At 40.9% G+C, this 13,022-nt stretch overlaps 1 protein-coding gene across 28 annotated transcripts in view; it reads right to left on the bottom strand.

The window, feature by feature from the left end:
* The window catches only part of TMEM50B (transmembrane protein 50B), a 47,698-nt gene that overhangs the window by 13,108 nt on the left and 21,568 nt on the right, over positions 1-13,022 (bottom strand). For 25 of the 28 annotated variants that reach the window (XR_014825147.1, XM_084991999.1, XM_084991998.1 and 22 more), the window contains 3 exons: positions 9,576-9,717; positions 6,622-6,734; positions 4,212-4,279 (listed from right to left, as the gene is read on the bottom strand). Coding sequence is in view for 27 of the 28 variants with exons in the window: in XM_084991999.1 (XP_084848125.1) it covers positions 4,212-4,279; positions 6,622-6,734; positions 9,576-9,674 (280 nt within the window). In the remaining variant the exon portion in view is untranslated. Of the gene's footprint in view, positions 1-4,211; positions 5,723-6,028; positions 6,735-9,575; positions 10,957-11,416; positions 11,553-13,022 lie in introns of those variants that run through there. The other 3 variants (XM_084991995.1, XM_084992009.1, XM_084992008.1) reach the window with 3 other exon arrangements.

The raw sequence follows: 13,022 nt of genomic DNA on the forward strand, positions 1-13,022 counted from the left end.
TTAACCACTGCGCCATGACGGGAACTCCATATTTATTATTTTGATAATACTTTCCTACAAATTAATCCCTCTGGGAATTAAATGGGGATAAATTACAAATAAACTAAGTAGTAATAAGAGCTTAGTGTGGCAATACCTGAGCATGCCTGCGAGACAGCCTGTCCCTAAGTTTTGAAGCACTAGACAGAACTTGCACTAAACACACCGCATGTAAACTGCACTGTGAATTTTAACGAGGGAGGGAATAATCATGGGATAAAATGTAATCACTGTTTACGAAGAATAAAAAATATGGACTCTGGAACCAGACAGACCCAAGGCAAATACAAGCTCTACCTTTAAGTTAAAAAGCTTTAGGTAAGTTACAATGAAATTTTCCATAGAAAATAGATAATAGTAACTTCATCTACAACAATGTGGAATATTCCTTAAAGAAGAACACGATCAAGTAAGTTCTTGTGTGCTCTATGCGCATTTTCACTTGCTAATACGTGCTTTTTCATTCATTATTTTCACTCATTCCCAAGATTAGCTGCTGAAGCTGAAGCCTAAGACATATGTGTGTGGGAGAGCTCATGCACACACACACACACAAAATGCACTTTTAACTTAGGTTCATCTGTCATTTGTCACTATCCCCATTCTCTCCGATTCTTCAAAGGATCCCAAAGGAAGTGAAATTATAAAATCTGCAGCAGTATTTAAAGCATCAGGTACTAGGAGTTCCCATTGTGGCTCATCGGGTTAGGAACCCAACTAGTATCCATGAGGATGAAGGTTTGCTTCCTGGCCTCACTCAGTGGGTTATGGATCCAGCATTGCTCTGTGCTGCAGCATAGGTTGCAGATTCAGCTTGGATCCAGTGTTGCTGCAGCATAGGTTGCAGATTCAGCTTGGATGCAGTGTTGCTGCAGCTCTAGCCCGGGACATTCCATATGCTGCAGGTATGGACTGAAAAAAAAAAAAAAAAAAAAACAAGGAAAGAAAGAAAAGAAAAGAAAGGGGGAAAAAGGCATCAGGTACTAAAGAAAGCTAATTTGTCCCCCTGTGACTAGCTTATTTCATTTGGCATAATGTCTTCCAGGTCCATCTGTGTTTTCACATATGGCAGGATTTCCTTCTTTTTTAAGGCCCATTCCCCTTATATGAGGTATCCAGAAGAGTCAAATTCATAGACACAGAGTATAGCAGTGGTTGCCAGGGGGGACAGGAGGGGGAAGTGGAAAGTAGCTATTCAATAGGTACAGAGTTTCAGCTATACAAGATGAGTAAGTTCTAGGGATCCGCTGCACAACGTCCACAGTCAGCAATACTGTTTTGTGAACTTAAAATTGTGTTGAGAGTAGATCTCACGCTAAGTGTTCTTACAAAAAACATTTTTTTCCAAAGCTAAGCTCTTCGGCTCCTTCATTTTGTTTAAAATCTTATGACACTAACTTTATGATTCCATTCATATGAGGGTCTAGAAAAGACAAGACTACAGTCACAGAAAGCAGATCAGTTGTGGCCAAGAGGTGGTGGGAAGGGGATTAACTAGAATGGGATGTGAGGGAACTTTCTGGAGTAATGGAAATGTTCTATATCATGATTGTAGTGGTAGGTACATGACTGCACACATCTGTCAAAATTCAGCAAACGGTGGGGTTCCCGTCGTGGCTCGGCAGTTAACGAACCTGACCAGCATCCAAGAGGACGTAAGTTTGATTCCTGGCCTCGCTCAGAGGGTTAAGGATCCAGCGATGCCGTGAGCTATGGTGTAGGTTGCAGACGAGGCTGAGATCCCGCACTGCGGTGGCCCTGGCATAGGCTGGCAGCTACAACTCCAATTGGATCCCTAGCCTTGGAACCTCCATATGCCACAGGTGCAGCCCTGAAAAGAGAGAAATACAGGGGGGGGGGGGAAACGCTCATCAAACTGTACACTTTACATTGAATTTTATTCTATATTTCACATATTATCCTCAACCACACTAAAAAATATATATAATATTATATATATATAGTACCATATATATGGTACTACAGACAAAGAGACTAAATGGTTCTTAACTGGAAATAAACATAGCATGGTGGCTAAGAGCATGAGCTCTGGGGGGAGTTCCTACTGTGGAGCAGTGGGTTAAGGACTGGTGTTGCTGTAGCTGTGGCATAGGTTGCAGCTGCAGCTAAGATTCAATCCCTGGCCCAGGAACTTCCATATGTCTCAGGTGCAGCCAAAAATAAACAAAAGCATGGGCTTTGGGACTAGATTGTCAGTGTTCAAATCCTGGCCCCACCACTTATTTGATTTTATGACTCTAGACAAATTACTTAAGCTCTCTGTGCCTTAGTTCCTTCACCTAAAACTGAGGACAGGGAGTTCCCTGGTGGCTCAGCAAGTTAAAGGCCCAACACTGTCACTGCTGCAGCTTGGGTCGCTGCTGTGGCACAGGTTCAATCCCTGGCCCAAAAACTTCCGCATGCCACAAAAGCCAAAAAAACATATGTATGTAAAATAAAATAAAACTGAGGACAAGGAGTTCCCGTCGTGGCTCAGTGGTTAACGAACCCCACTAGTATCCATGAGGATGCGGGTTTGATCCCTGGTCTCACTCATTGGGTTAAGGATCCCACGTTGCTGTGAGCTGTGGTGTAGTTCACAGATACGGCTCGGATCCTGGGTTGCTGTGGCTCTGGTGTAGGTCAGCAGCTGTAGCTCTGATTCAGCTCCTAGCCTGGGAACCTCCATATGCCTCAGGTGCGGCCCTAAAAAGACAAAAAACAAAAAAAAACAAAAACTGAGGAGAAGGGCACTTACATCACAGGACTATTGTGACGATAAATTAATACCTGTAAAGCATTCAGGACAATCTGGTACACACTAAGTATTCTCAAGTACTTGCTATTATTCTTTATTATCCTTCAAAATTCCTCTCCTACCTACCCCAAATTTCTGACTGTAACCACAAATCACCCTCCTTCATCCTTAAAAGCTGGAAACAGGATGTCTAGCACTGTGCTTTTTACATGCAGCATGGAAAGGGGTCCACTGAAAACTCACCCATGGATTCTACCCTGGATTCTAATAGAATGTGTTATAGGAGTTCCCATCATGGCTCAGGGGTTAACGAACTCGACTAGTATCTATGAGGACGTGGGTTCCATCCCTGGCCTTGCTCAGTGGGTTAAGGATCTGGTATTGCCGTGAGCTGTGCTGTAGGTCAGAGACGTGGCTCAGATCTGGCGTTGCTGTGGCTGTGGTGTAGGCCGGCGGCTAGAGCCCCGATTAGACCCCTAGCCTGGGAACCTCCATATGCCATGGGTGTGGCCCTAAAACGACAAAAAGACCAAAAAAAAAAAAAAAAAAAAAAAAGAGTCTGTATAGCAATAGTATTAGAGAGATGGCTCTACTCTGAAAATCAACCACATGAAAGAAAGAAAAAGAAAAAAACAAAAACAATGTGTTGTAACTTGAATAAAAGAAAAATACCAGTGGACTTCCCACTGTGGCGCAACAGGACCGGCCTTGTCTCTGCAGCACCAGGATGCAGGTTCGATCCCCGGCCTGGCACAGTGGATTAACAGACCCGGCGTTGCCACAGCTGTAGCGCAGGTCACAAATGCAGTTCAGATCTGATCCCTGGCTCAGGAACTCCACATGTCATGGGGTGGCCAAAAAAAAAAAAAAGAAAGAAAAAGAAAAATACTATTGGATGGAAATTCAAAAGAACTCAAACTCAAAAAACAGTACATGGAGACAAACAGCATATTTCTTCTAAACATTTCTGTTGCAGTCTCTGAGTGGTTACTCATGTGATAAGAACTGAATGTGATACTGTAGCTCTAGGTTTGATCTCTTACTGTGTCCAGGAACTTTGCCATCAGTAATCACAGTCAGCCACCTTGTAAGTAATATTACCGGTCAACATTTGGGTTAAGAATAAATCCAGTATTTGGCACTGGAAGAGTAACCTGGAGTCTAAGATCCACTGATTTTGAATGGATTTTATCTATATACTATGGGCAATAGAGCATGACAAAAAATAGTAAACTCTGGCAGTAATTTTAACTTGCTTAAAAATTAACGCAAAAACTCTTTCTAAGTAAACTTTTTTTAAATCCTATGTAATCGTTACCACCCCTAAATAAAGACTCGCTAGAAGACTTGTTTTTTTCCGCTGATCAACTCCTCTTTTGCCAGCATGACATTAACAGCTCACAAGGGCCTTTACCTGTTCTTCCTAAACAGCCGCTTTCATAGCTGTCACCTCTCACCTGAGCGTTGGACACGGCATTGATCCTAGAACAATACAAAATCATCCATCAACTTCCAAGCTGCTAAAACAGCCACAAATATTTAGAAGAGAAACATTCCCTAACTAGAGTCAGTAATAACGGAACATGTCTTTTAACGTAAATATCCCAGGGCATAGCGGTGTTAGGCTAGTCTTACCTTTCTAAAGCGCCCCCAGAAAACAGATTTAATTTTAAGAGATTATTATCACTGGTCTCTAGAGATTAGAGGGGCCAACTTTTCTGACTTGTTGCCTGTGTTACATTTATACCCACTGTGAGTTATCCCATTTTAAAGTTCTCATTACAACTAAGAGTTCAAAAGTTTTTCTTTGAGTTAAAAGTCAAGTGGGGAGTTCCTGTCAGGGTACAGTGGAAACAAATCCGACTAGGAATCATTAAGTTTCAGGTTCGATCCCTGGACTCGCTCAGTAGGTTAAGGATCTGGCGTTGCTGTGAGCTGGGTGTAGGTCACAGACACGGCTCTGATCCGGCATTGCTGTAGCTGTGGTACAGGCCAGCGGCTACAGCTCCGATTAGATCCCTACCCTGGGAATTCTCCATATGCCATGGGTGTGGCCCTAAAAAGAAAAAAAAAAAAAAAAGTCAAGTGGTTTTCGCCAACCCATTGCTCAAATTCAGAGGACATTTGGTCTAGGTATAATAAATAGGCCCACTTTATTCAACTTCTCTTTTCATTTTTGTTAGAGCAGGTGCATTTATAGCAGGAATTGTCTTTTCTTAGCATCCTGAGAGAACATAAGCAGTTTTACCTTCTACAATTTAAATTTCTTTAAAGCTCCGGACAATATAAGAAAATTATGTAATCTTAATGTTTAACATATTTTTTTTAATTATTAGAAGACATCCATGAAAAGCTTCCAAATGCTTACATGAAGTGAAATAATGAACGAACCTGAAAATGACTTAAAAAAAAGAAAAGCCACAGATCAGTCTCATTTAAGGTCAATCTTACCCTCCCCCCAGTACTGGCAAATACAGTCAAGTAACACATTTAAAAAAAAGAACACTCCATGGTTAAAGATGAGTGTATCAGACTACTCAAGGATGACTCACTACTAAAAAAATCTATAAATGTAACATACTTGATTAAACCTAAGAGTCCAATGATTTTTAAGATGCACCATTATTTTTTTATACTGCCAAGAAGAAAAAAATAGTATGAACTGTAATTATAAGATACCACCGACTACGAGAAGCATCCTTATATTTAGAGTTATTAAAATATAAAACATAGGAGTTCCCGTCGTGGCGCAGTGGTTAATGAATCCGACTAGGAACCATGAGGTTGTGGGTTTGGTCCCTGCCCTTGCTCAGTGGGTTGACGATCTGGCATTGCTGTGAGCTGTGGTGTAGGTTGCAGACGTGGCTCAGATCCCACGTTGCTGTGGCTCTGGTGTAGGCTACTGGCTACAGCTCCGATTTGACCCTCCATATGCTGCGGGAGCGGCCCAAGAAATAGCAAAAAGACAAAAAAAAAAAAAAAAAAAAATATATATATATATATATATATATATATATATATATATATAAAACATAGGAGTTCCCATTGTGGCACAGTGGTGAACGAATCCGACTAGGAACCATGAGGTTTCAGGTTCAATTCGGCCTCGTTCAGTGGGTTAAGGATCTGGCATTGCCGTGAGCTGTGGTGTAGGTTGCAGACGCGGCTCAGATCCCTCCTTGCTGTGGCTGTGGCTGTGGCGAAGGCTAGCAGCAACAGCTCCGATTCAACCCCTAGCCTGGGAACCGCCATATGCCGCCGCAGAGTAGCCCTAGAAAAAGGCAAAAAGACAAAAATATATATATATAAAACATAATCTTAGGGCTGATAAGACATAGTAAGTAGTCAGTTTAAGAAATATAAAGACAGGAGTTCCTGTAGTGGCTCAGTGGAAAGGAATCCGACTAGTATCCATAAGGATGTGGGTTTGATCCCCGGCCATGAGCTATGTGTAGGTCACAGATGTGGCTTGGATCCCGAGTTGCTGTGGCTGTGGTGTAGGCCAGCAGCTATAGCTCTGATTCGACCCTTAGCCTCAGAACTTCCATATGCCTTGAGTGCAGCCCTAAAAAGCAAAAAAAAAAAAAAAAAACCACCAGAAATCACATGATAATCTTTATAGATGATAAAAAGGTTATCTGTCTAAATTCAACACTCATTCTTGATTAAAATATCTTAATAAAATGGGAATACAGATATACACACATATATTTACCATGCTAAAGAATTCATCAACTAAAAACTTGTTCCAGCTAGCATTAAACTTCGAGGAAAAAATGCTTTTAGAAAAATAATCTTGAATTGAGAATTACCTTCATACTTACATGAAGAAAGCCAATGTGGAAAATACACCACATGTGTGAAAGGCATGGTTCAGCTGTTCTGGCTTAGGATACACCACAGCTGCATCAATCATTATCCACCAACCTGTAAAAAACTGGAGAAAGAACCCATACCATTAAATTAACACTAAGACTTTGGCTTAGCATGATACCTATTCCTTAACGTTCCTCTGTTTCTATGGACCATATAATTGAGACATAAAATATGTCTACTTTTTGAGTTTTAGATATTGAAATACAGAAAATAAGAGTCCCTGCTTACTTGTTCTTTACAGCATATGAGGTGAATCTAATCAAACCTGTGTAAGATTCTGAAATTCTGCTCTCAATGCAGGATAAAACCTTTACTATCTAGGAATGAATTCTCTGCTTCTTTCTTCCACCATAAAATTATATGTAACCAAAGTTCTCTTAAGCTCCAATTAACCAGCTCCCTGATTACCTGATGTGCTTCATTCTCTCGTTCAAATTAAAAAGAATGGGAACATTCCTTTTTAATGTGCCCAAGCACTTTTGTCTCCACAAACGGGCTGCCATGTCTCCAAAAGATATCTCAGATTGCTATAGTTTTAATTATGTAATTTGATTACATACTTTAAAATTGACTAAACGTGAGTTTATAAAAGGTAATGTTCCTATGCAAATGGAGCAAAAAAAATGAATTAGATAAGTTATTACAGAATTTCATAGACAAATTAAGTGCAAGAGGGATGATCATGAAGAGTAAGAAAACCTTAGAGACACCTAAGAGAATTCTGAATGCTAGCAACATGGATGCAACTAGAGATGACTGTACTAAGTGAAGTCAGTCCGAAAGAGGAAGACAAATACCGTATGACATCACCTATATGTGGAATCTAAAATATGGCTCAGTGGTTAATGAATCTGACTAGGAACCATGAGGTTGCGGGTTCAATCCCTGGCCTCGATCAGTGGGTTAAGGATCCAGCGTTGCCATGAGCTGTGGTGTAGGTTGCAGATGCGGCTTGGATCCCATGTTACTGTGACTCTGGCATAGGCCGGCAGCTACAGCTCCGATTGGACCCCAAGCCTGAGAATCTCCATATGCCGCAGGAGCGGCCCTAGAAAAGGCAAAAAGACAAAAATAAAAAATAATAATAATAAATAAAAATAGAATAAAATATGGCACAAATGAATCTATCTACAGAACAGAAACAGACTCACAGACGTAGCCAACAGATCTGTGGTCACCAAGAGGAAGGGGGAGGGAGAGGTACGGACTAGGAGTTGGAGGTGAGTAGATGCAAACTATTCCCTTTAGAATGGACAAGCAGTGAGGTCCTACTTACTGTGCAGCACAGGAAACTATGTCCAATCTCGGGACAGACGATGATGGAAGAGAATATAAGAAAGGGAACGTATACATACGTATGACTGGGTCATTTTGATGTACAAATGGGCACAACGTTGTAAATCAACTATACCTTAATTAAAAAAAGAAAAGAAAAAGAACCGAGGAAGTTCCCATTGGGGCGTAGCAAAAATGAATCTGACTGGTGTCCATGAGGATGCAGGTTCGATCCCTGGCCTCGCTCAGTGGGTGGGGGATCTGGCATTGCTGTGAGCTATGGTGTAGGTCACAGAGGCGGCTTAGACCCTGAGTTGCTGTGGCTGTGGTGTAGGCTGGCAGCTGTAGCTCCAATTCAACCCCTAGCCTGGGAACTTCTATATGCTGCAAGTACAGCCCTAAAAAAATAAAAGAAAGAAGAACTGGGAGAAGCATTTTAGAAGGAAAAAAAATAATTTTGCATGCTTACTGCTTTGCAATTATCTTTAGTTCCTGCTCTGCTTTATTTATTGATTTTTTTTCTATTGGACTTCAGGTATAGAACTATATACTAAAAAATAGATACAAAAAAATAATAAAAATAAAAAATAGATACATATACTGAAAAAAGATGAATTTAAGTTAAGTGTAACAGGGAGTTTCCTGGTGGTGCGGCAGGTTAAAGATCTGGTGTTGTCACCACAGTGGCTCAGGTCACTGCTGTGGCACCAATTTCAATCCCTGGCTCGGGAACTTACACGTGCCGTGGATATGGCCAAAATAATTAATTAATTAAGTGTAAAATATACTGAAATTTGCTTCAAAAAATGCAGGAGGGGCAGGGAGTGCTTGAATGAAATACTAAAGCAAGATTGGTCATGATGTGTTGTTTTTTTTTTGGAAGCTCAATGATTGGTACGGAGGTAGGAGGAGGCTCTTTAGACCATTCTTCTATTTTTGTTCATATGCTTGATATTTTCAATAATAAAAAGTTAAAAAAAAAAATGTTGGGAAGAAAATTAAGGCCTTAGTTTCCTTCACAGATTTCTTCTTTTCACTTCCTAGCGGTGCTGCGCCAGGAAATGGAGGTGGTAGCCCTTCCCCAGAGCTTCAGGGCTTCAGTTCTAATGCAGCCTAAGGTGTGACTCCTGTCTACACATCCTGAAATCCAATGAGCCGCAACATCAATATTAGTTACCTCAAATTTGGAGCCTTAGCATTCCGGTTGTGGCTCAGTGGAAACGAATCTGACTAGCATCCATGAGGACCCAGGTTCAATCCCTGGTCTCTCTGAGTGGGTTAAGAATACAGTGTTGCCATGAGCTGTGGTGTAGGTAGCAGGTGAGGCTCAGATCCTGGGTTGCTGTGGCTGCAGTGTAAGCCAGAGGTGACAGCTCCAATTTGACCCCTAGCCTGGGAATCTCCATGTGCTGTGGGTGCGGCCCTAAAAAGACAAAAAAAAAAAAAAAAAAAAATTCTGAGCCTCTGAGAATCTTACAGGAATTATACATATTATATAATTTAATTTTAAAATGTTACTGCCTATAAAAATTGTATTATCATGAGCATTTGCAGTTTAAGGAATCAAGATTAATTTTCAGGGCAAAAGATGAGGCATAAATGTCACCAACCGGGCCTTCTCACTTACCAAGATACCTGCTACCACAGAAGCCACTGCATTTCTTCTCTCACTCCAGTCAATACATTCACATTCTGGCCAACGGAAATTATCCAGGAAGCCTGCCATTTTCACTCCTTATGCATGGATTGTTTTCATTAAATACTATATTCTACAAATAAAAAGACCAAAGAAAATCAATCTAAGGAAATGTTTTTAAGAAGGGAAATATCTTACTCCTTTCTTAAAGCTTTAAACACAAATTTACTTTAGATGTAAATCTATTAGAGTTAAAAAGAAAAATTCAGTACTATAATAATGAATTATCTAGAGATGTTCATAAGACTTGCTAAGACACTAGAGGGAGCTTTACTATGTGCTAACTGAGCATAGTGGTTTGAAAGCACGTCTGCAAATTTTTTGACAAGTCTTGTGTAGAGGTGGATATGTGTCCCTCCCTTAGAATCCAGGCCAATAATAAAGGCCGGGAAAGAAAGTGATGCTATGTAACTAGTGCCATACAATTTTCAGACTAGGTCATAAAAGGCAATGCATCTTGTAGCTGGTTCTCTGCAACACTAAGACCAGAGTCCTGAGTTGCTCTCAGGCCACAGTGCCGTGAGATGATGATGTACAGATGTTCTGGCTACCGTGACAGGTGGGGGCCCAGCCAACAGTTAGCCCTCAACTGTCAGGTGTGCGAGTAAACACTTGTCGGTGATGGCTGTTCCAGCTATGAGCATCACCCCCACACTTTAAGCCTTCTGTGGTGATGCCCCAGATATACGGAGCAGACACCTCATCCTGGCTGTGCCCTTTCCAAATTCCTGACCACAGAAACCGTAAGCATAATAAACTGGCTGTTTTAAACTGCCAAGTTCTGGAGTCATTTGCAATGCAGCCATAGGTAACTGGAAGGAAAAAAAATCACACGCAGTGGGAATTTCAAAACAAAGAGTATGTTCAGATGTGATGACTCAGGTACACCTTAAATTTCAGAAAGAAAGGGGGCGGAAACTATTTGAAAGCACTGAAAAGTATTCAAAAGCAGGCAGAAACTGGAGGGGATCTGACCCTTGAAGGAAAATACAATGAGTAAGATTGACTTTTATACCACTTTTCCCCCTGAAGTATCCCCTAGCCTCCCACTCCCAGTCACATGAGTCCCTGTGGCACAGAATGCCTAAAACTGGAGCAAAAAGTCAATCTTTGGGGCTTGAGGTATCAGAACATGAAGTTCAGGATTACAAGAACTCTATTTTTTTTTTTTTTTTTTTGGTCATTTTAGGGCCGCATCCATGGCCCATTTGGAAGTTCCCGGGCTAGGGGTTGAATCAGAGCTATAGCTGTCAGCCTACACCAGATCCACAGCAATGCAGGATCTGAGCCATGACTGCAACCTATACCACAGCTCACGGCAACACCAGATCCTTAAACCACAAGGCCAGGGACTGAACCCACATCCTCATGGATACTAGCTGGGTTACCAATGAGACATGAAGGGAACTCCTGAAGGAGAAATCTTGGAAAGGGTTAAGCCCCAAACACTTCAATATAAACTCTCTTAAATATGCGACTAACGCCTGAATAGCACATGCAAGTAGGAGACTCCAAGGACATCAGCAGGAAAAAAAAAAAAAAAAAACAGCTCGAAGGCTGAAAGAACTAAACAGATTTCAGCTGATGTCCTCTCCAAGACACTTTGGAATTTGAGTTCCACCAAATCAGACATTAATAAACACCATGGGGGAGTTCCCACCATGGCTCAGCAGAAACGAATCTGACCAGCCTCCATGAGAACGCAGGTTTGATCCCTGGCATAGCTCAGTGGGTTAAGGATCCAGCATTGCTGTGAGCTGTGGTGTAGTCACAGACGTGGCTCGGATCTCTCGTTGCTATGGCTGTGGTATAGGCCAGCAGCTATATGTAGCTTTGATTTGACCCCTAGCCCAGGAATCTCTATATGCCACAGGTTCGGCCCTAAAAAGACAAAAAAAAAAAAAAAAACACACACACACTGTGGGATTTCTAGACATACTTTAACAAAGTGTAAAACCAAATCTGCACAATTTCAGGGTGATGAGCCCGTATTTGAACTGCCTGTTAGAAGAAAAAGTAACAATCTTTAGATGAACAGAAGTGAATCCAGAGTGTCTATAATGTCTCATCACAACATAGCCTTGAACGACATGGGTTTGGAGTGTGTAGGTCCACTCCTAGGCAGATTTTTTTTTTTTTTTTTTCGCTAAACACACTCTACGGTACCATACAACCCATAGCTGGGTGACTGCAGATGCAGAACTGCAGATATGGAGGGCAACTGTAAAGGCAAGCAGGAATTTTTGACTGCACAGGGGGTCAACATCTAACCCCTGTGTTGCTCAAGGGTCAACTGCATCATTTTTTAAAAGTCCTAGATATTCAGAGAAACAAAAAAAAATGGGATCTTCAAGGAGGCAAAAAGAAGGCAGTCAATAGAAACAGATCCCCAAGAGACTCAAATATTGAAAATTATCTGAAAGGACTTTGAAGCGGCCAGTATAAACACATTCAAAGACAAGAGAGCACCGTCAATATAACTGAGCTGTTGGGAGAAACTCAGTGGAGAAAAAGAAACTTTTTAATATAAATTTTAGAACCGAAAATTACAATATTTGAAATTTAAAATAAACTCGATGGGCTTAATAGGCGATTAGAGAGAACAGAGGAAAAGCACAGTTAGCTTGAAGAAAGTTCAAAAGAAAATATCCAATCTAGAGAATGGGGTTTTTTTGTTTGTTTTTTAAATGGGAGAAAACAATGCATAAAGCCTCGGCAAACTGAGGAACACTAGTCAATATATTTTTAACTGGGTCCAAGAAAAGTAAAAGACAGAATGAGGGAGAAAAATATTTAAAGAAAAAATGGCTGATAATTTCCCAAATTTAGTGAAAAATAATAATTTGCAAATCCACAAGCTCAGTAAACTCCAAGGAAGATAAATACAAGGAAAACATCACAATCATACCACTGAAAACAAGATATAGAAAGAAATGAAGCAACTTTTCAGGAAAAAAATCAACCCATTACATAAAGGGACAGTAGAACTATATACATGATGGCTGAGTTCTCATCAGAAACAATGGAAGCCAGGAGTTCCCACTGTAGCTCAGCAAGCTAAAAACCTGACTAGTATCCCTGAGGATGCAGATTTGATCCCTGGCCTCTCTCAGTGGGTTAAGGATCCAGCATTTCTGTAAGCTGCAGCTACATCAGAGGCAGCCTGGATCTGGCATTGACGTGGCTGTGATGTAGGCCAGCAGCTGCAGCTCTGATGTGACCCACAGCCTGGGAACTTACATGTGCCACAGAGATTCAGCCCTAAAAGGAAAAAAAAAAAAACAACAACAACAAAAAAAAAACACACACACAAAAAACAATGAAAACCAAAAAAAAAAAAACAGAAGGACATTTTTTGAAGTGCTTTAAAAAAGCAAT

This window comes from Sus scrofa, chromosome 13, assembly GCF_054392235.1.
Source record: "Sus scrofa isolate SSC_HxYL_T2T_F1_AM1 chromosome 13, Sscrofa_HxYL_maternal_Yorkshire_Landrace_v2.0, whole genome shotgun sequence".
NCBI classification, from domain to species: domain Eukaryota; kingdom Metazoa; phylum Chordata; class Mammalia; order Artiodactyla; family Suidae; genus Sus; species Sus scrofa.